Source organism: Eptesicus fuscus, chromosome 14, assembly GCF_027574615.1.
Source record: "Eptesicus fuscus isolate TK198812 chromosome 14, DD_ASM_mEF_20220401, whole genome shotgun sequence".
Lineage (NCBI taxonomy): Eukaryota > Metazoa > Chordata > Mammalia > Chiroptera > Vespertilionidae > Eptesicus > Eptesicus fuscus.
In genome coordinates this window covers 54,831,270-54,854,432 of record NC_072486.1, presented here as the reverse complement: position 1 = coordinate 54,854,432, position 23,163 = coordinate 54,831,270, and the positions used below count along the sequence as shown (strand labels likewise).

Here is a 23,163-nt window from a genome sequence, read left to right as displayed (position 1 = left end):
CCTGGGCGTGCTTCACAACCAACACCAGAGTGCTGCGATCTCACCGGCCTGCTCACACCACTCCCCACCACTCCACTCCACACACCCCCAGCCCCCGGTTATTCTGTGTCCTCTTTGGTCTTGACATGGGTTTGAAAGTGTTATCAGTTCTAAGAAGAACAATACAGGTCGAATCCTTTTATGCTAGTTTGAAAGGCATCACAATCGCCATCGCAGCCCCCCTTAAAACAGGGGCCCGTTTCGTCAGCGTCCAAAGGAGGTAACCCCTTTAGTGCCGACCACACCGGGAGACGGGGAGAAGAGGGGCCTGCATTCAGTCCACTTGCTGCCACACGACTTGACTTCACTGTAAGGTGTCTGTAACACAACTCTGCTGGGGAGTCTGACATTCTTAGCAACGCATTCAGGAAACCTGGTATTTCTCAGTGACACACACAGAGATCCCTCCACTCTGGGTATTAACCCAAGACCGAGGGTCAGAAGTCAAGCCCAGAAGGAGGCCTTCTCTCCCACGCCCTTGGAGCTTGTGAGGGCTGCCTGAAAAGGGGTCCCTTTCCTTAACATCCTTGAGAGACTTACTCTCCAGCCCTCCTCTTTGAGAAGCACACAGATAGAGTGGCTGCCCTGCCCTGTGAGGCTGAGGGCAGGCGTCACGCAGTGCTGAAACGCGGCTCTGGAATAACGGTTACGCTGCGGAAACCTACGTTAGCTGGGTCAGGGTTCTTACGGTGTGACACGGGTTTTGATTAGAGCCCCCAATTCTGCCTGTTTATCTGCTGTTTAAAGTATTAGCTGATCTAGTAAAAAAAAAAGGACTCATAGTAGCAATGTGTTACCTGTTTTTCTTCTGAGCTTCACTCAGGTACCAGAAAACCAAACAGCCCTTGTTATTCCAGTCCTCACTTTAATTGGGGGGTGGGGGGGAGAGGGGAGAGGAATGGTGACTTCAGAAGTCAACCTCAAAGGAGATGACACCCTCTGTCAGGCCCACAGCACACAGACGCCTTCAGCAGTCACTCAGCAGAGTCACGCACAACGAAATCAGACGGTAGGAGCGGCCCTCTCCCTTCCCTTGTTCCCAAAGCTCCTCTTCACGTTTCCCGGTTCAGAGGCTGGCGAGAACTCAGCTTCATTTCTAGGTCTTGAACATACAGAGAATGTGATCACTAGGAACGTAGTCACGAATCGCTATGTGGCGGCCCTAGGAATGCTTAAACGTCATTGTTGCTTATGTACCGTTTCTCATTCACACATAATTGGTGAGCAATTCATCGGCAAAGCGCCAGGACCGGTTAGGGCCTCCTGAAAGCCTCATTCTGTAGGACTGGCCTTGAAGAGGACATGTGCTGACGTGGGATGCTCTCGCGAGTCCCACCTGCCCAATTAAAAACCAGCAAATACAATTAAGAATGTAAATCTAAACTCTGATATGTATTTTGAATAACCAAATAAATATTTAGCTTTCCCCCCTCTTTTGGGAGTGGTTTTTTTCCCCCCCTTTCTAGAACAAAATGACGCCTTCAACATATTCTTCCATTGGAAAAGCCAAAGTTGCATTTCACAGACACAAAGGGGGAGGGCGCTTGGAGCGGTAGCACCAGAAGTAGAAGGGAAAATGCAGATGATGGCTTCGTGTGGAATCATCAGGCTCTACATCTATCATTTGGTTTCTCACTAGTAGCTTTTTAAATCCCCGAACAGTCTTAGTATCCTTGTTGTTAATATTACTAGTAAAACAAGTTCCTATGGAGAAAAAGAGGAAAATAAGCTGTTAATAAAATGTCTTCAAATCTCTTTTCTCAGAAAACAAAGCAGCAGGTTCACCGTACAAACCAGCCTCAAACACGTCTTCGCACGGAAATGCTGGACTCCTGTCGGCCCTATACGTTCTATACATTTTCATCTTTTGCCTTGAAAAAGGGGACTAACTAAGAAACTCCGTTAGCTTAGGTTTGCGGTTTGTCTTTCGTGAAGTGCTGCTGGCTTTTGGCCAGGAGTCCAGAAATCTCGACCGAACCCAAATGGTCACAGCATCGCCAACTCAGTAAAAGCCTCGCGCGCTGTCACGTGACTTATGGCATCTGGCATCTTCTCAGATTGCAACTTGCTCCCTTCCGCGGCCCCCAGCCCCGGAGGCGCTGGCCCTCTTCCTGACATCCCTTAGGCCGGTTTCCTTTGAGTCTTGCTTCCACGGGAAGCGGATACTTGGCAAAATGCAAGGCGAGGCCCATCAGCTGTGGAAGTTGTGCACGGCGGTCTGTTTTTGGGAGAGCCGCAGGAGCTCCTCACGGATGGCCTTGATGAGCGAAGTGGAGGAGTGGCCGGGCTGGAGGTCCTCCGTGGAGCTGGTGGCATAGGCCAGCCCGGCGCCCTGCAGCCCCCTGTGCGGGGCGTTCCCGGGAGGAGCCGAGGGCTCCCTGCCCGAAGTCCTTGGCACCTGGAACAGCGGTGAAGAGTACTCCTGATGTCCGAGCATGTGTGTCTGAAAAACACAGCAGATGGCGCTGTACTTCCCACGTGGGAACAGGAGGGAAAACCAAATTCACGCTCCCAGGACTTCCTCCTCCCATCTCCCAGCCACCAGCTCAGCCCTCCGACAGGACACCCTGGGGCTGGGATGGAGAGTAATAACTGTGGCAAAATTGTTCAGGGGAGAGCAGTGCAGTCAAGACACCTTTGAACTTGAACTTAACAGGTGCCTCACAAATGCTTAGTGGTAGAAAGGATGAGCCGATCAGCCACGTCTCTGTGCCTGTGTGTGTGGAGGTGAGTGGCCGCTGGGAGCAGAGGGAGGAGGGGACCCAGGGGGCTGGGAAGGAAGGGAGGCTGGAGCACCCCGTGGAGGTGAAAGGTCAGATGAGGACACCTGAGAGTTGGGAGCGTTAAGCAGGTACTGGCAGAGGGACTAACAAAAAGCACAAGTGCCTTTGTCCTGGGACTGGAGCCCAGGGACCACGCATTAAAGATCACAAAATCACTTTCCCTTTTATCTGCCTGTCTGTCTGTCCAGCACTCTGTAGAGCCTTTCCTTTAAAAAGTTATCTGCACTGAAACGTGAGAGTTTTGCTTATATTCCCATAATGCAGTGTGGGGCAAAAGTAGATTTACAGTTGCTCCTACAGAAAACAATACAATAATTAAAAAACAGTAACACACGAATAAACTCTGTTTCTTGTACTCACAACTGTGAACCTACTTTTGCCCCACCCTGTAAAATGGGGTATTCATTTGACAAGAATTATTATACATTTCAGTGAAAAATCCCTCTTTGCATAACATGAGTTCTAAATTCATGGTTTCACCTATGCTAAGAGTAAGCTATTAGCTGGTGAACATGACATGCAAGCCCTAGACCCGTGGTCAGCAAACTGCGGCTCTTGGGCCCCATGAGTGTGGCTCTTCCACAAAATACCACGGCCTGGGTGAGTCTATTTTGAAGAAGTGGCATTAGAAGAAGTTTAAGTTTAAAAAATTTGTCTCTCAAAAGAAATTTCAATCGTTGTGCTGTTGATACTTGGCTCTGTTGACTAATGAGTTTGCCGACCACTGCCCTAGACTGTTCCTACATTTCACTTTTCCAAACAGGGACAGGGAGGCACTCTAAGGGACCATTGGATTGGGCAGGCAAACCCAAACACCTAATGAAATCAAGTTGGCACAATGAAGGCAAAAAAAGAAAGATGTCAGCAAATACCTGAGATTTGTAACAATGTATCTTTTAGGAAAAATTATATCCTACCACTAATTTCCTTTCATTAAGTAAAAGCATCCCGTCATTAAAGGAAGTTAGTGTATTTGCTAAAAAAACACATGAATGCAATGAAAGCTGTAGCATATGATGAGGATAAACAAAAAGTATTATTTTGGTTTGTATTTTCAAATTCATCTATTTATCCCCCATGGATGTAAAATGCTTGAGAGAGAAAACAAAGGAAAGCATCTGTAGACATCACCTGTGTCCCGTACTGATTCTGTGCTTATGAAGGAGTGACCAGAGTGATGAGAAGCCTCCAAACACACCCTGTGCCTTGGAAGGCGTGGTTATGGCCAAAGCATCTACTCCTGGAGCGCACCATGGAGATGATGTTACTAAACCCACAATAAAGCACAAGCAGCGAGCCAGGAGGTTCGTAAGGTCAAGAAAACTTATATAGCGATCACACCAAAGACCAAGTCCCGATTTTAGTCACCTACAGGTTCAGAGTCACTACTTAAAAGTCAAAATCATGCCCTGGCCAGAGTGGCTGAGTTGGGTATCGCCCCATGCACCAAAAGGTTGCTGGTTCAATTCTCGGTCAGGGCACATGCCTGGGTTTCGGGCTTAACCTTTTGCACTCGGATGTCGAGTGTGACTCGACACGGTTAGCATTAGAATAAAGGAATGGAGAAAAAAGCACGCGAGTGCAAAGGGTTAATCCACAGTGGGCATCGATGTTTCTCTTTCTCCCTCCCTCTCCCTTCCTCTCTCTAAAAATCAATAAAAACACATTTTTTAAAGAAGTCAAAATCACAGAGACATTAAGTAGAATGGTGATTGCCTAGAGCTGGGGAGAGGGACAAATGGGAAGTTCGTGTTTAATGAGGATCGAGTTTCAGTTTCACAAGATGAAAAAAGCTTTGGAGATGGAGGTGGTGATGGTTGCATACCAGTAGGAATGTCTTGAAAACCAATGAACTGTATACTTAAAGTGGTTAAGACGGTAAACTTTGTGTATTTACCACAATAAAAAATTGAAAAAAGATTTTTAAATAACTGCTACTTAGTCTCTGTCCATATTTTCTGTGATGAACATTGCTCTTATCATTTCTAAAAGGTTATTAAAAAAAAATGACTCCAAGCCTAAAATCTGCCTCAAGAAAAATTATATACTTTTCTAAAATTCAATGCCAATACTCTCCCACTCTGGGTCAGAGGAAATCTACCATCTAAAAACTGCAAGCAAAAATACACTCAAGGGGAAAAACTGAGGGAGGTTGACACTGTTATTCACGTAGGTTTTTAAAAGGGATCCCCAACGCGGAGGCAGCTGAAGTACGCGGTTGTGTCCGAATTCTCAGTGGTGACCCGAACGCCAGATACTCACGGCCTCTCTCCGGCCCGCCTCGTCCTCCCCGTACGAAGGCCAGCCTGGTCCCCCGCACTGGCCGCCTCTGCTTGGAGGGACCTCCGCCGGCTGAGCTCCGATCCTGCTCGCAAGCCCCACCTGGGTCAGGTGCTGAATCTGGGAGCCTGAGGAACAGCATGGAACAGCCTGGTCAACACAGGCAGAGAGCAAGGCTGCCCAGCACGGCCCTTTGGTTGTGACCACCACACTCCCTTAGGGACAGGAATATGAGCACCGTTCAAACATGGAACCAATTCTACCTCCTGAGAATGACATTTCCTAAGAAAACCAGACCCTGAGCTTCTTGGTTCACGGGCTTTTACTTCCTTTTAATAGAGCGGCTGATAGTGATGGTCTTATTTTCCTGGCTAGACATCAAAGGACTGGGAACGAAGGGTACAGACAGCTCTTCCATTCATTTCTGCAGAGGTTACGAATAAGGATGATCTTATTTATTCGGAAGAAAGGACTGAAAGGTTTAGGAGCCATAAAGAAGCTGAATGTAATACCTTAATAAAAAATAAAAAAAAGGAAAAAAGAAGAAGAAGCTGAAACCTGGCTCCTCCTAGCTCGTGGCTTTGAGACTCGCAAGGAGCTAAAATGACAAGATTTTTATTTTTCTTAAACGGCAGGGTGCATATTTGTTTGAATTCAGAATGTTAAAGTACATTTTCATTATATTCACGTTTAAAACTTTAAAGCCACCCACCCAGCCTCACGGGTGAGGTATCCTGCTGGCACAGCCGGGAAGTGCTGTGCGGGGGGGGGGGGGGGGGGGGCCTCGTGTGGCTAGAAGACCAGGCTTTAACCAACATTATTTTTCTCCCCCATCAACTTTTGGCATACGGAAGTATCCCTATCTGCAGATTAAGGGAGGGGGAAAGGTGGTCTTTAAGCACGGTGGAATGGAACTACTTATTTCCAAGTGCCCTGGGACCATCGAATTCACCTGTGATGCTCAGACCTGTCCTACAACGGTTCAGAGATTTCACAGAGGTAAGGCAGGGGCCCGCTCCATCTTCAAGTCTCCTCCTCTAATTGTCTAATTAACAGCCTCCCTTAATCAAATACATTACAAGCAAACAAACAAAAAAGAAAAAAAAAAACAACAACAAAACTCCTTCACGGTTTTATTGGGATAGACAAAGACTAAAAACCGAAGGTCATAAAAAACTTCCAGGTTCCCATGAGAACAATATACTCTACAGGCTCACTTGCCAGTTACTGAAGATTCCTAACAGTATTAAAGGAATTGGGGCTATCAGTTCTGTTTGCCCAACAGACATCGTTTGAGGGAATCTTGCAAAGAACATAAATGTGGCAGTGTTCTCCATCATTTACAAAGATTCAGACAACTGCACAGGGAGACAAGAATACTTTTGTGTTAATACTGTGATGGTAGTTGATATATTATAGACATACTAGAGGCCCAGTGCACGAAATTCGTGCACGAAGGGGGGTTGTCCCTCAGTCAAGCCTGTACCCTCTCCAATATGGGACCCCTTGAGGGTTAGGCCTGATCCCGGTGGGATCGGGCCTAAACGGGCAGTCGGACATCCCTCTCACAATCCAGGACTGCTGGCTCCCAACTGCTTGCCTGCCTGCCTTCCTGATTGCCCCTAACCGCTTCTGCCTGCCAGCCTGATCACCCCCTAGCCACTCTGCTGCCAGCCTGTTTGCCCCCAACTTCCCTCCTCTGCCGGCCTGGTCACCCCTAACTGCCCTCTCCTGCAGGGTTGATCACCTCCAACTGCCCTCCCTTGCAGGCTTGGTCCCTCTCAACTGCCCTCCCTTGCAGGCAGGGTGCCTCCCAACTGCCCTCCCTTGCAGGCCGGGTGCCTCCCAACTGCCCTCTCCTGCTGGCCATCTTGTGGTGGCCATCTTGTGTCCACATAGGGGCAGGATCTTTGACCACATGGGGGCAGCTATATTGTGTGTTGCAGTGATGATCAATCTGCACATTACTCTTTTATTAGATAGGATAGAGGCCTGGTACAGGGGTGGGGGCCAGCTGGTTTGCCCTGAAGGGCGTCCCGGATCAGGTGGGGTTCCCTTGGGGTGTGGGGCGGCCTGAGTGAGGGGCCTGTGGTGGTTTGCAGGCCGGCCATGCCCCCTGGCAACCCAAGCGGAGGGCCTGGTATCTGGAATTTATTTTCCTTCTACAATTGAAACTTTGTAGCCTGGAGCAGAGCCAAGCCTGGGGCTCCCTCTGAGGCCGGCAGCCATTTGTGTTGGGGTTATAATTGAAACTTTGTTGCCTTAAGCAGGTGGGCCCGGCCAGGGTGTGCAGAAAGCTTTGCTTCCCCTGTTGCCGGCGGCAACCCTGGCCTGCTCTCTCAAGCTCCATTCTGCCGCCATTTGTTTGAATTTGTTTACCTTCTATAATTGAAACTTTGTAGCTTGAGTGGAGGCTTAGGCCTGGCAAGGGCAGGTGGAAAGCTTGGCTTCCTCTGTTACCTAGGAAACCTTGCTCTCTGTGGCTGTAGCCATCTTGGTTTGGGTTAATTTGCATACTCGCTCTGATTGGATGGTGGGCGTGGCTTGTGGGTGTGTCGGAGGTATGGTCAATTTGCATATTTGTCTATTATTAGATAGGATTATGTATCTTTCTCTGTCCACTTAACACACAACACAGCTTCCCCTATGATTCAGCATGGAGCACCACACCCAGCAAGCTCGGGCTTGCATTCCAGCCCAGCCCCGGACAACCCGAGACCTTGGGCACCCAGTTATCACTCCTGCTAAGCCTCAATGCCTCACCTCTCAACTGGGATAAAAAGAAATCTACCTCATGGTGTTCTTTCAAGAATTAAAAGAGGTAAAGTAGGTCAAGAACCCAACACATAGGAGGCAACCCGGAAATCTTAAATTCTATTTTTCTGGCTCTTTCTGAGTTCTTCATCTTAAACAGCTAGACAATTCGCTCACTGATGCCCTTATTACAGGGTGTTTAGGGAGCTCACAATTGTTTGCTATTATGAATAATACTCTGATACACATCTTTTGCACATGTGGTTTTTTCCCCCAGTATTTTGGATTTCTTTGTGGAGGGGGAACCTAGATTCCCAGAAGTAGAATTACCAAATCAAAAATTCATTAAGTCATTGCCAAGCTGTTTTCCAAAAGTTTAATGATTTACACGAACAGCAGAAATAATGTAATACTGTTTTCCATATGTTTACCTTCATAAGGTACACTCACATTTTTTGTATGCATTTGCTTCCTGTACTTTGACCATTTATCATTCCTACCCTTTGAGGTTTGTCCATTTATCAGTTTACATGAGCCATCCTCTATAATAAAAATACCTCTTGGTCATATCTGCTGTATATCTTCCCTAGGTACTATTATCCTTTTGGTTTTGGTAATTTTGAGACATACATATACATATATATATACCTGAGGCCCAGAGAACGAAAATTGTGCACTCATGGGGATCCCTCAGTCCAGCCTGCGCCCTCTTGCAGTCCAGGAGCCCTTGGGTGATGTCCGACTGCTGCTGAGGTGGGAGAGGCTTCTGCCACCACCACTGCACTCACCAGCCATGAGCCCGGCTTCTGGCTGAGTGGCCCTCCCCCTGTGGGAGGGCACTGACCACCAGGGGACAGCTCCCGTGTTGAACGTCTGCTCCCTGGTGGTCAGTACGCATCATAGTGACTGGTCGTCCTGCCATTCAGTTGATTTGCATATTAGCCTTTTATTATCCTATATAATAAAAGGCTAATATGCAAATAGACCAAACAGCTGGCCACTATGACATGCACTGACCACTAGGGGGCGTGTGTGGAACATGGCGGGCGTCAGCCATGGCAGGATGGTGGAGCAGGTGAGCGGGGGATGCCAGACAAAGGCGGGGTGCCAGACCAAGGCGGGGCGCCGATCGCTGTCAGTGGGAGAGCCTCTGGTGGTTACTGAAAAGTTTTTGCTCCCACGCGCTGCAGTCCTGCCTGGCGCTCACACCTGCTGCCAGCGCCATCCCCGCTCGCACCTGCAGCTGACACCGGTCCTGATCACTCAGCACCATCAGCGGGTGCGAGTGGTGGTTGCCAGCCCTGATCACCCCTGAGGGCTTCTCCACCTCCTTCTGCTCCTGAGGGGTGATCGGGGCAGCAGCCACCACTCGCACCTGCTGACGGCACCAGCCTCACTCACACCCCCTGCTAGCGCCAGCCCCAATCGCTCCGTGCCATCAGCAGGTGGGAGTAGTCAGCAGGTGGGAGCAGTGGTGGCGGGAGCAGGTCTGCCAGTAGACTGGCGTCCCAGGGCCATGGTGGGGGCACAGAGGATGGGCCAAGATCCGCCCCTGTGCCTACCACAGCCTTGCAGCCCACAGTTCCTTTCAAGGTGCACAAATTCGTGCACTGGGTCACTAGTATATGTATGTTTGACAATTTTATGTAATCAGAAAGGGAACTCTTCTAGTATATCTTAACATCCTATCTAATAAAAGAGTAATATGCAAATTGACCATCACTCCAAGACACAAGATGGCCGCCCTCATGTGGTCAAAGATAGCTGCCCCCATGTGGACACAAGATGGCCGCCACAAGATGGCCAGCAGGGGAGGACAGTTGTGGGCAATCAGGCCAGCAGGGGAGGGCAGTTAGGGGAGACCAGGTCAGCAAGGGAGGGCAGTTGGGAGAGACCAATGCCTGCAGGGGAGGGCAGTTGGGGGGGAGCCAGGCCTGCAGTGGCGGGCAGTTGGGGGAAACCAAGGCCTGCAGGGGAGGGCAGTTGTGGGGGACAAGGCCGGCAGGGGAGGGCAGTTGTGGGGGACAAGGCCGGCAGGGGCGGGGGGCAGTTGGGGGTGATTAGGCAAGCAGGGAGGGCAGTTCGGGGTGACCGGGCTGGCAGAGGAGGGCAGTTGGGGGAGACCAGGTCAGCAGGGGATGGCAGTTGGAGGGACCAGGCCTGCAGGGGAGGGCAGTTGGGGGCGACCAGGCTGGCAAGGGAGGGCAGTTAGGGGTGACTAGGCCAGCAGGGGAGGGCAGTTAGTGGTGACTGGGCCAGCTGGGGAGGGCAGTTGGGGGCGACCAGGCCTGCAGGGGAGGACAGTTAGGGGCAACCAGATTGGCAGGGGAGGACAGTTAGGGGTGACCAGGAAGGCAGAGGAGGGCAGTTAGGGCAATCGGGCCAGCTGGGGAGCAGTTAGGCGTTGATCAGGCTGGCAGGGGAGTGGTTAGGGGGTGATCAGGCTAGCAGGCAGAAGTGGTTAGGGGCAATCAGGCAGAGGCAGACGAGTGGTTGGGAGCCAGCAGTCCTGCATTGTGAGAGGGATGTCCAACTGACCATTTAGGCCCAATCCCAGTGGGAATGGGCCTAAACGGGCAGTTAGACATCCCTCAAGGGGTCCCAGATTGGAGAGGGTGCAGGCTTGGCTGAGGGACAACCAACCCCCTCCATGCATGAATTTCGTGCACTGGCCCTCTAGTTTTTACATTATAAATTTTTATACAATTTAATCTATTATTATAAGTTATTAGAAAGTAACTTCCTCTTCAAATGTTTCATACATATAATTTCTATATTCTTATAGATTAACCCTTTGCACTCGCTTGCTTTTTTCTCGAGCTGCTACCAATGCTAACTGTGTCGAGTCACACTCGACATCTGAGTGCAAAAGGTTAAAAATAAATACCAGTATGTCTGAATTTTGTTTGAAATATGTGCAACAATTAATGGAAGAAACAAGACTAATTGCAAAGCACAGCCCCAGAAAAGTATGGGAAACCCTGTAGGATGTCAAGATATGTTACTTATTTAGTTGACAGAGAGACAGAAAATGCAAAATACAAGAACTTCCCAGGAGACCTTGGATAATTACCCACCAATTATTGCAAATTTGTAACTGACCTAAACCAGTTTACTGATGACATTACAGAGGTGTATGTTCTCCAGAATGTTAGAAAATTGCAGAATACATCATTTAACACTTAATGGCCCCGCTTATTAAAGCTTCAGTCTTCAAAAAGGAGGGCGAAGAAATGAACAGGAAAAACAGGGTGACTATGAGCCCCCATAATAAAACACAGTAAGATGAGTGGTAACTTGGACGGTTTTACAGAGTATGCAGAACTAGTTGTACAAGGAACAGAAAGAGCTCAGCATCGTAAACTACGCAGATGCTCTAGGAACACTGAACAGCATTCATAGTATCAACTAGTCACAAGATGATGTTTTTGACATAATCCAGTCATCTGGCCCTGGTTGGTGTGGCTCAGTTGATCGGGCATCATCCCATGCACCGAAAGGTCACCTGTTCCATTTCTGGTCAGGGCACCTGCCTGTGTTATGGGGTTGACCCCTTGTGGCGGCGTGTGGGAGGCAGCAAATCATGCTTTGCTCTTGCATCGATATTTCTCTCCCTTCCTCTCTCTTTAAAAATCAATAAAATACATATATTTAAAAACAGTCATCTGTAATTCTGGGGTACAAGACTGGATCTCAGGTGAACTGGTGGGGCAAACTAGCTAGTGCCGTGTAGGAATCCGCTCAGCCTTGTTGAGTGCTGCTTGCCAACTACCAGCAGTGGCTCTTATTGAGGGTCTGCAGGAGGTCTCCTAGCTGGTCCACTTCTCCTGGACCGATTAGGGAAACCCAGTGTAAGGTATAGTAGCATTTGAAAATCTGGGGATTTATAAACTCTTAGGACAAATCCCTGAAGTGTCAAGCATTTCCTGAACTTAATGAAAATTTGTTCTGGATTCAAATATTAACACAAAACTCCTAGGAGACTTTAAGACAAAATTTTTTTCTTCTTTTCTTCTCAACTCATTTTATGAAGATACGTTTATACTTTATCTAGATGTAATTATTGAGGACACTCAATGCAGAAAACATTATTTTTTCTTGCTTTACAAAAATTCTGAGGGCCCCTCGTTTTGTTGAATTGTGACACGCATCTCAAAAACTGACAAAAACTAAGTGATGGATTGTTAAAGTACAGGTGGTCAGAGCTCTTTTTCTAAAAAATGAAAGTGAATATATGAAAAGATATTTAATCTCTAAATTTTAATTGTGGTCTAAGAAATATATCCTGTATCTTTACATTAAATATACTAAATATTACATTTTATAAGTAAACCAAATTATGCATAACGTTTCTCAAATCAACTAATTATAATTTTGGCATTTTTTTAAACAAAAAGTTTAACCAAATTTATTTTCTCTCTGGCTTCAAAATTTCCAGAAATTGGACACTTTAAACTATGGTTTTTTAAAAACATAAACTGAGAGCTTTTATTTCCTGTTTAAAGATATTCTGGTATAGATTTTTATTTGAATTTCAACAGGTAATGAAAGGAAACCTAAATACTAAAAGTGAAGAAAATCCATGTGCAAACACTAGAAAGTCTGATAATGAATTAGAAGACCACTCTAGAAAAAGTAACCTTTCACTGTTGAATTATCAAGTAAAGGGCTGCACTGGTTACCCACATACAAATGACACTAAAATAGTTCTTTCAATGAGGGCTGGAAAGAGGGGCAGAAAGGAATGAAAACAGTTCCACATGGCCACCAGCTTCCTCCAGACCACTTGTCTGGCAGCAGGGAGGAGACAACAGGACTCAGGCACAAAGGCAGAAAAAAATGACAAGAAAAATTTAAAAGGCAAGATGATTATATTAACAAAGATAGAAGGGATAACTTAATGGAGGTGAGACTCAAGGAGCAATTAGTGGTTATCCAAATAAAACAAAAATCTATCCCCAGTCACTGTCCAGCAACTTTTAATTGCTTCTTAAAAGCTGGAAAAGTGCTCCCTTTAAAACATATACCTGTTTTAATGCCATACAAGTGCTCAGAAATAGATCTTGCGCTCTGACTGGTTTGGCTCAGTGGATAGAGTGTCGGCCTGCAGACTGAAGGGTCCCAGGTTCGATTCTGGTCAACGGTTGCGGGCACATCCCCAGTAGGAGGTGTGCAGGAGGCAGCTGATTGATGTTTCTCTCTCATAGTAGGAGGTGTGCAGGAGGCAGCTGATTGATGTTTCTCTCTCATCGATGTTTCTACCTCTCTATCCCTCTCCCTTCCTCTCTGTAAAAAATCAATAAAATATATTTTTTTTAAAAAAAGAAAAAGAAATAGATCTTTCAGTTTAACCCTGAGAATTCTGAACTGTTTTCCCTGGAAGAAGTGTGCAGTGAATTCCATGCAAAGGGACACTTTTGAGATGCTGATTCAGGAAAGACACAGTGGACATCAGTGATGGGACCTCAGCGCCCCCTCTTTGCCCACCTCCTCTGCCCTACATCTCACCAGGATCAGAGGGAAAGCAGCTCTGACCAGTGGAAGAGGCTTCTGAACACTGGGGCGCTGACTCCAGGGGAAGTCTAGAATGAACTCTGCCAGAATTTAGCAAAAAAAACAACAACAACAAAAAAAACAAGCATCCTAGCCACATGTACCTGTGGTGCCCCCGACAGGCCGGGGCCGGGCCACCGATGGCATGTCCTCAGAGTAGATCCCTCGGGCAACAAACGGGGCTTCAGCCGATGCCTGTGGCTGCTGGGGCTCGGGAGGCACCAGCTCCGAAGACTGCAGCAAACCAGGGCCAAAACCGGGTCTGCAGGCAAAGCACACCACGCATCAGGACCACACTGTACCCGGGCTCTGGTATTTGACTAGCTACACCCTCATCCCTACGGAAAAATAAGACCTATTTGTCTCCTGGCTTACTGCCCATCTCCTCTCCAGAGGGCAGAGACGTTTCCTATGTGCTCACTGCCGGGTCTCCAGCCCTCAGATCAGTGCCCGGAACAAGCAGATGCTTGAGAAGTATCTGTCAGATGACGGAAGGAGAGATGCTTCTGTTTACAGATCAGGAGAAGGTGCAGCCAAGCTCTAGAGCCTGCTCAGCTCTAACATCTGACTAAACTAGTCATCTAGTCTGGGCTACACATTAGCATAACCTGAGGGGCTTTTAAAGGCCCCGTGCCCATGCGGTACCCCTGACCAATTAAAACATAATCTCTAGACGTGGGGCCCAGACACGGGTTGCTTTTAAAGCTCCAATGATGATCATGAGGCTCATCAAGGCTGAAAAGCAGTGCTTGAAAGCAGTGGTTCTCAAACTTACGTCCTCAGGATTCCTTTACACTCTAAAAAGTAGTGAGGGTCCCACTTTTATTTATGTGTATTATATCTATAGATATTTATTCTATTTGAAGTTAAAACAGAAAAATGTTAAATACTTATATTTAAAATTCATTTAAAATAATAATATTAAACATATTACATGTTAACATTTTTAACGATATTTTCAAAAATTTTTTTCAAATTTCCTTAATAGAAGGCATCTGGATTCTCATTTACTTTGTATTGAATCCTTTGCCACAAATATGTAGTTGGAAAAGGGAGGGATCTTTTAATAGCCTCTACAGAAAATGCTCCAATAATATTTCAGATGTTCTTCTTTGATACCACATCAATACGCAAAAACAGTTTCCTTAAGGGTTAGTGGCAATGTGGCATCTGAAACAATATCAGTAAAGTTCTCACATTCTGTTACATGAAAACCCACTGGTCTGCCCTGGCCAGTTTTTCTCAGGGATTAGAGTGCTGGCCCGTGGACCGAAGGGTCATGGGTCGATTCCCAGTAAAGGGCACATACCTGAGTTGCAGGTTCAATCTCTGGCCCTGGTCTGGGCGCGTGCTGGAAGCAACCAATCGATGTGTCTCTCTTACATGGATCTCTCTCTCTCTCTCTCTCTCTCTCTCTCTCTCTCTCTCTCTCTCTTTTCCCTCCCCTCCCCTCCACTCTCTAAAAAAAAAAAAATCAATAGAAAAAATACCCTCAGGTGAGGATTAAAAAACAAACAAACAAACAAAAAACCCACTGGTCTATGTTGTACTGGGAATGAACCCATGATTTTATGACAATGGTCATTGGGAAAGTATTAGTTTACTGTGTTCTGCAGACTTTCTAGATAGGGATACATTTCATTTTACAATATGAAAAAATTCACATTCATTCCTATCACCATCAAGCTCATCAGCAGAGTCTTTTAAGTACTAGGACGCTGTCAAGGTCACGGTGGCAGACAAAAGTTCCTAAAATTCTTTCCCTTGAAAACTCCATTCTGTCCCTGGCAACAGATGCTGTCAGTGTTTTCCTTGAAGTGACTGGCCCACCTCGTTCCTTTGCGAGACGGTGTCTGCCAATCACCCAGGCCTGAGTCCTGACGTCTGCCAGTGGTTGGTTCAAGTAAAAACATGGAGCAGTTAGTTCCATTCTCAACTCCAACACCTGCACACGTGCTTTTCCCTCAAAACTCCCTGTCCAGCCAAGTGCTTTATATGTGCTTCCTCTTTTGTCACACCGACTATGAAAGACTCCAGGGTTTAGGTTTAATAAAATGCATCACTTTTACTACACCATCCAGGACGCACTAACACGAAGCCAGCATTTTTTAAGAAACGGCTGTTGTACAGTGGTGAGGAATAGGACAACAACATGAACAATTTGGTGCCACTGCCTTGACTCACACTAAGGCACCAGCATTTGCACCCCCACGGCTTCTGCACCTCAGTGCAAAAGTTAACACAACGAGAATGTCAAATAACACCTTCGTGCTATCATGAAAACAGCTTTGGCCTCAAGATGCCCCTGAAAGAGCTGCAAGAACCCTCCAAGGGTCTCAGAATCCCAGTTGAGAACCACTCCTCTACAGAAATTCAAGAATTAAAAAAGGGAGAGTCTGAGTACAATTCTTTGCAAATAACAGCCAACCAGTCATTGATCAAACCAGTTCTGAGACTGACTTGCGCTTACCCCACAGTGTTATTTCTGGAGTGTATCTCCGAAACTGAAACCCAGCCCGTGCATGTCACTCTCTAGAAACAACGGCTGCTGTTTTAGATGGACCTCTGAGATCTCTGACCCTGCAGATCTAAGAGCTTCCAATGAGGCGAGAGCTGTACATGGGAGCGCACCTGACCTCGTTACAGCCTCTGGCCCATCCACCCATGAACGAACTCCTCCCCTTAATTGTTTCTCCTTGACCCGGTCAGTGAGCCCCCTCCTCCTCCATGTGCAGCCCTTTTCTCGTAAACTGCGTGCTCAGGGAGTTCACCTGATCCAAGTACTGTGGGTTCCTTTCCCTTGGGTGACCATGAAGTTGATCATCCAAACCAGAACAGTTCGGAGAGTGAGAGTTATTAATAATTAGGCTGGACAACAGGTCTAAACTGGAACTGAACCGGGTGAACCAGATCACACGGTCCTGTCGTTAACTGCTTCCCCGGATCACCTGAGCGCCACATGCTCCCTCTGCCTGTGTTGTTTTGCAACCACAAAGCAGCGCCCGGGTGGGGGAGTAGGGCTGGGGAGCAATAAAACAAGCCCCTCTGAAAATGAGGAGTAACAGAGAACACTAAAAAAATCAAATAAAGAGGAAGCAGACATAGCATCCCTACTTCTGTGTGACTCCTGGTCATGGAAGGCGAGGTGGGTATGATTTCTGAGATTATTTTTCTGCAATTCCTTCTTTGTAATAAATCAACTGTCCACTCGCGTGTAGGTCTGTTTACAGGCTTTCTAGACTATTCCATAGCTCTATTCCATTGCTCTATTTGTCTAGCTTTAGAGCGAAACCACACTGTCTTAATTACCTGACAGTAATTTATAACATTCAGAATCGTCTTAACATCTTATCCTTCTTTCTCAGAGCTCCCCGGCTCTTCTTGGTTTTATGTCTTCTCAGACAAGTGGGCCTTACCCCCATGTTAAGCATACTTACTTTAAAATCTGTGTTCAATATCTCCAATATCTGGATCCCCTCTAATTCCTTTTCTGTTTCTCTTTATTATTTCTTAAATCATATTTTCTTTTCTTCTCATATGCTTGGTTTTGTGGGTCTGTGTGTTTGATCTCATGCAAAACTATAATGGTAATGGGTGGTCTAACATATTATCTTCCTGTAAAGGAGAACTAATATTTGTTTCTGCCAGGGAGCTGGAGGGGTGAACAATGTCTGGTCACCTCAGTCCAACCAGGGAGTGGGATCCTTCGGAGCTGAGTTTTAGTTCTTGTAGGGACCCCTGTACTTACCGCTAACCCGTCCTCCAAGGTTAACCCCTAAGGGTCTGAACCCAAGCCTGTGGGTGTTTACAAGGGCCTCGCTTCCTTGTCCTCGCAGCCTCATGAGTCTGCCGAAAGCCTTGCTCAGCTTCTCAGCCGCCTCCTCCAAAACCAGCAGGTGGCCCTGGGAGAGAGTGGCCCAAAAGGCAGGGCTGCCTCTCTGCATTTCCTAGATGTTGGCCCGTACTGCTTCCCTGCCCTGTTAGCTCTCTGGCTTTATGTTTTTATTTTAAGACTTTGTCTAGCCCTAGCTGATTTGGCTCAGTGGATAGAGCATGTGCCTTCGGACCGAAAGGTCCCAGGTTCAATTACAGTCAAGGGCACATGCCTGGGTTGCGGGCTTGATCCCCAGTAGGGGGTATGCAGAAGGCAGCCAATCAATGGTTCTTTCTCATCATTGATGTTTCTCTCTCTCCCTCCCTCTCTCTCTCTCTCTGTCTCTTTCTCTCTCTCTCCCCCCCTTCCTCTCTGAAATCAATAAAAATATATTTTTTTAAAAAGACTTTGTCTAGCTTTTCCAGTTGTTCTCAGAAAATTATCTAGTCACTCATTACTAGAGGCAGAACTTAAATTCTAACTTTTTTCTCCTCTTCTGATTAGATCAAGAGAATACAATTCAGAATTTTGTATCTGCTTATATTAGCTAAAAAAAAAATGAGTTTACAAAATTAAATTTAAAAAAGAAAAGAAAAACAGCCTATGCAAGGAAATCCTAATACATTTTCTCCTGAAAACTTTACCTTGGCAATGGGCCTGACGGGGGAGTCATTCCATAGTCGTCATATCTCTGGAAGAAATTCAAAAGAAGATGAAGATTAATAGTTAATACTTATTAGGAGGTGAGAACAGCAAACTTACAAATTTAGGTTTATGGGATCAACTTTCAGGAGAATTATTTTCTCATAAAAAGTTAGCATGCTCTTGGGGCACGATGCCATCACGTACGGCCAGCAGTTCCAGTTTGGGGAGCTGGCTACCAGACCTGAAAAAAAATACACAACTAATTTCTAGACCTTTCTTTTTTTAGTAAAAATGTAAATAATAGGATTTCTGTGCCTGCTCTTCTGTATAGGCTTATTCTCTACAAACCTGCCTGTCTCTTCTGTTAAAAAGGCAGGCCGAAAAACAAACACAGACAGACAGGCCAGAGGAGCCACATTTTTAAAAAATATGTTTTTATTGGTTTTTTAGAGAGGAAGGGAAAGGGAAACATCAGTCTCCTGGCTCCTGCATGCCCCCTACTGGGGATCCATCAAACCGGTGACCTCTCCGACATGGGACAACACTCAACCAACTGAGCCACATGGGCCAGGGCTAGACTGGCCATATCTATTACAAGTGACTATCAACCTCAGCGATGACAGTCACGTGATCTAATGGGTGCCCAGTAGCAATTCAAATACACTCAAACGAAACTCTGCAAATGCTGTACCATGCTGTAAAAAGAGAAAGACTATACAGAACTAGAATTTAGACTCTTCAAGACGAAATGAGCACTTTCAGTTTTCTGGTTTCCAGGAGGCCCAGCCATACTCCTTGCTCCTAAATTCCATAAGATGCCCCATATTCTTCAGTCAACTCTTTTTCCTTGAGCTAATGTGAGCTAACTGAGCGCTCTTTGACTAAAACAACATGGCACCCACTATGTTGCATTCCTCAAGAAATCAACATATCCCAACCCTAACATACACAAGACTCCTGTGTCAGCATTTCTTTTCAACAGCTGTGAATCAAAATTTTGGAATCAGATGTTTTAGCAGAACAGTACCTCTGGACAGAGTCTATCCAAGTCCAGTCAGTTTGAACCAATTAGCTGTCCAGAATCAGGAGCTCCAAGTTTGGTTACTAAGTCAGCCTTGTTTCTGGACCTTCTCTAATATTAGACCTTATTGTTAAAGCTGCCATTTACTGAATTAGTATTTTGTAGTAATCACTAAAAAAGTGCTCACTGCCTCTGTTCTACAGATGACACCAACTGACAAAGAAGTTAAGACATTTAAATTTGTCTTAACCTTTTGCACTCAGATGTCGAGTGTGACACGACATGGTTAGCATTAGAATAAAGGAATCGAGAAAAAAGCAAGCGAGTGCAAAGGGTTAATTTTGTCTTTCTGACTCCAAAGTCCACCCTTTTAACTACAGTACTGCCCTGCCCATGGTTCCCAAACCAAACTTTCCCCCGAAATTCCACTCCTATTGTCTTGTAGATGCTCTGGAGTCAGACAGACTGGCCAAGCTGCCCAACCTCTCCAGGCCTATTCCCTTATGCCACGAAGGACCGAATGAGCTCTACCCTTTTTAGATTCCAAAGGCATTATTAGACATGAAACTGCCCAAACTACTTCACCTCCTCACCTTTTCCGCTTCCATCTCCTTGGCTGAATGAGAGAGATTAGAATGTTGTGGAGTTCCCCAGCTGAGATAAAATAGGCCAAAAAAGAGTGTGGAAGAAGGGAGGAATACAGGGCAAAGGAGCTTCAATTCTTTTTCTAAACAATTAAAGGGAAATCTGAGACTGGGAAGTGGACCTTATGCTTTCAGTACAGTTGAATTTTTTAAACATATTCACATAGCCCTCGCTGGTTTGGCTCAGTGGATAGAGCGTCGGCCTGTGGACTAAATGATCCCAGGTTCAATTCCAGTCAAGGGCACATGCCTGGGTTGTGGTCTCAATCCCCAGTAAGGGGAGTGCAGGAAGCAGCCGATCAATGATTCTCTTTCATCACTGATGTTTCTATCTCTTTCTCCCTCTCCCTTCCTCTCTGAAATCAATAAAAATATATATTTTTAAAAAACATATTCACATACAAAATAAAACAAAAAAGATCAAGATTTAGCAGTCTACCTATCAGGATTTCAAGAGGTCTAGTAAGAGATAAACTAAAAGAAAAACAGTCGTGCTAGGCATTTCAATTCTATCATAGTCAGAAAAGGTTATTTTTCTAGAGACTGCTTGTCCCAGTGAAAAGCTTTAAAAAAAATAACGCTGCAGACAGAAAGTCAGGCATTTACTTTAAATGGGTCACTCCTGGATAGAAGTTTGGGAGTCAAATAGAATTGTAAGCAAATGACCAGCTATGTCATCACAAATCCCATTTTAAGGCATCCCTTCTTTTATTGTTGTTTTTACAAAATATGTTTTTTATTGATTTTAGAGGAAACGAAGGGAGAAGGAGAGAGAGAGAAAAAAAACATCAATGAGAGAGAGAGAGAAAAACATCAATTAGCTGCCTCCTGCACACGCCCTACTGGAGATGGAGCCTGCGACCTGGGCATGTGCCCTGACCAGGAATCAAACCAGCGATCTCTTGGTGCATGGGACAATGCTCAACTGAGCCACAGTGGTCGGGGGGCATCCCTTCTTTTGAATAACAGTCCTACAGAGACAGAGAGGTAAGTCAAATGGTTGATGGAGTCTGGGATGAGTCTGCTTGTAAATGTTGTAGCTCCGGGATCCACACCTGCTACTTAAATGACTAGTCCAGGGAGGTTAATTCTACTAAGAAAAGCAGTAGTACCACCTATCAAGTAGTCTGACTCACCAATGTATAACTAACACCTTTATGCTGGCAACAATGTCATCAGATGGTAAAGAAAGGCTCATGTGGTAACTGAAGTCACCTTGAAACCCACATTCCTGCAGTTTTTAGGGTAGTCAGAAGAAGCAAATAAAGGGTGATCAGGTTCCCCGTGGCAACAAACAATACTTTTATGACCAATTTATAAACATGTTTAAATTATATTAGATGTGCACAGATACAACCAATGATTCTCATTTTCCACTACCTTCAACTGCTATCATTCTCATCTGAATACAAAAGGATAACATCCTCGATGAGAAAACCATTCAACAACAGCATTTATACAATACTGCGATGAGCCCTAGCCAGTTTGGCTCAGTGGATATAGTAACAGCCTGCAGACTGAAGAGTCCCAGGTTCGATTCTGGCCAAGGGCATATGCCTGGGTTGTGGGCTGCATCCCCAGTATGGGACGTGACATGCAGGAGGCAGCCAATCAATGATTCTCTCTCATCATTGATGTTTCTATCTCTCCCTCCCTCTCCCTTCCTCTCTGAAGTCAATAAAAATATATTTAAAAGAGAGAATTACTTAGTAAACTGAGCATTGGATAGAACTGAACAACAAGAAATATTGCGATGAGTCTGAATTCTTTGAGATGGTAGATTAAGGCTTTATCTGATCGTTGTTCCATAAGATACGAAGAACACAAAGGTGTATTTACCCACATTCTAGCAAACTGAAGCGATTTACTTAGAAAAGACCTGCCTGTCTTAACTGCAAAGAAGACAAAAAGAAAACAGCACGCAACTCTGGAGCCAATAAACAAAAGAACAAACACAAGTTTAAAAAAATGAACACACAGAAAAGTCAAAGAATCCAGACTGGAAGAAAATACAAGTAACAGATTTTCCACAACTAATTATTTTTAAAACATATTTTATTGATTTTTTTTACAGAGAGGAAAGGAGAGGAATAGAGAGTTAGAAACATCGATAAGAGAGAAACATCGATCAGCTGCCTCCTGCACACTCCCCACTGGGTAGGTGCCTGCAACCAAGGTACATGCCCTTGACCGGAATCAAACCTGGGACCCTTGAGTCCGCAGGCTGACGCTCTATCCACTGGCAAACCGGTTAGGGCTCCACAACTAATTTGAACTATAAAAATGGCAGATCTTTTCCGAAACCGGTTTGGCTCAGCGTCGGTCTGCGGACTGGAAGGTCCCAGGTTCGATTCCGGTCAAGGGCATATACATTGGTTGCGGGCACATCTCCTGGTGGGGGATGTGCAGGAGGCAGCTGGTGATGTCTCTCTCTCATCGATGTTTCTGGCTCTCTATTCCTCTCCCTTCCTCTTTGAAAAATCAATAAAATTATTAAAAAAAAAAAATCCTTTTTTTTTTTTTTTTTTAAATCCTTACCCAAGAATATGTTTGATTTTAGAAAGCGGAAGGGAGGGAGAGAGAAACATTGATGTGAGAGAGAAACATCAATCGGTTGCCTCCCATGTGCACCCCAACTGGGGATCAAACCCGCAACCTCTTTGATGTGCGGGATGATGCTCCAATCAAGCGATCCACTCGGCTGGGCAGCAATTTTTTTTTTTTATGTTCAACAATGAGGTGATAAAACAACAACATGACCTGAAATGAGATACCATAGACTGGAAATAATTTGAGGACCAAAATAATGTCATTGTGACTCTAAGAAATCAACTAGAAGGGAAAAGAATAGCATGGCTTAAAATCAAATTAACATTCCAGAGAAAAGACCCGTGATAACCATAATAAAGGCAGAAAGACAGAGAAAAAATGGACAGGTTGGCTAAAGCGATTAGAAATAAAGTGGTAGCTAGAGAAGACAAAGATGAGTCAGCAAAGATAAATGTTATCCTTGATGCCAATAAGTGGAATAGAGTAAGAACATTATTTCAGAAATACAGTTTTCCTGAACTGAATGAAAGAGCAGAATCTGAAGATAAATTGAACATTGGCTATTCGGAGGGGGGGGGCGGAGGGATAAAAACTTATTAAGTGCCAAGAGCTATTTAGCCTTCCTAGCAGATGGGGCACATACATCCCCTATGAGAAAGGGGGAAAATGGAAATGGCCACAGATTTCTTCACAGAGCAATTCAGGGAACACTGGGAGCAGGGAGAGGTGACATGTAGAAACCAGCAGGAAACTAGTTCACATCAGAAAGTGAGAACTCAAAACATTAATTCCAAAGAACATATGCACCCCTATCTTCCTTGCAGCGTTATTTACAATAGCCAAGCTATGGAAGCAACTCAAGTGTCCATCAATAGACGAATGGATTAAAAAAAAATAGCTGTGGTACATATATACAATGGAATATCACTTCACCATAAAAAAGAATGAAATCTTACCATTTACAACAGCATGGAAGGACATGGAGAGTATTGTGCTAAGTGAAGTAAGTCAGTCAGAGAA

The 23,163-nt window shown here is 45.5% G+C and overlaps 1 protein-coding gene across 1 annotated transcript in view; it reads right to left on the bottom strand.

Annotated features, from left to right (window-relative positions):
- Positions 1 to 966: 966 nt before the first annotated feature.
- The window catches only part of KIAA1549 (KIAA1549 ortholog), a 132,206-nt gene continuing 110,009 nt past the window's right edge, over positions 967 to 23,163 (bottom strand). The window contains exons 17-20 of the mRNA XM_054726150.1: positions 17,928 to 17,974; positions 13,514 to 13,671; positions 5,085 to 5,230; positions 967 to 2,482 (exon numbers count right to left, since the gene is read on the bottom strand). Coding sequence (XP_054582125.1) covers positions 2,231 to 2,482; positions 5,085 to 5,230; positions 13,514 to 13,671; positions 17,928 to 17,974 — 603 coding nt within the window. The 3' untranslated portion in view covers positions 967 to 2,230. The remainder of the gene's footprint in view (positions 2,483 to 5,084; positions 5,231 to 13,513; positions 13,672 to 17,927; positions 17,975 to 23,163) is intronic.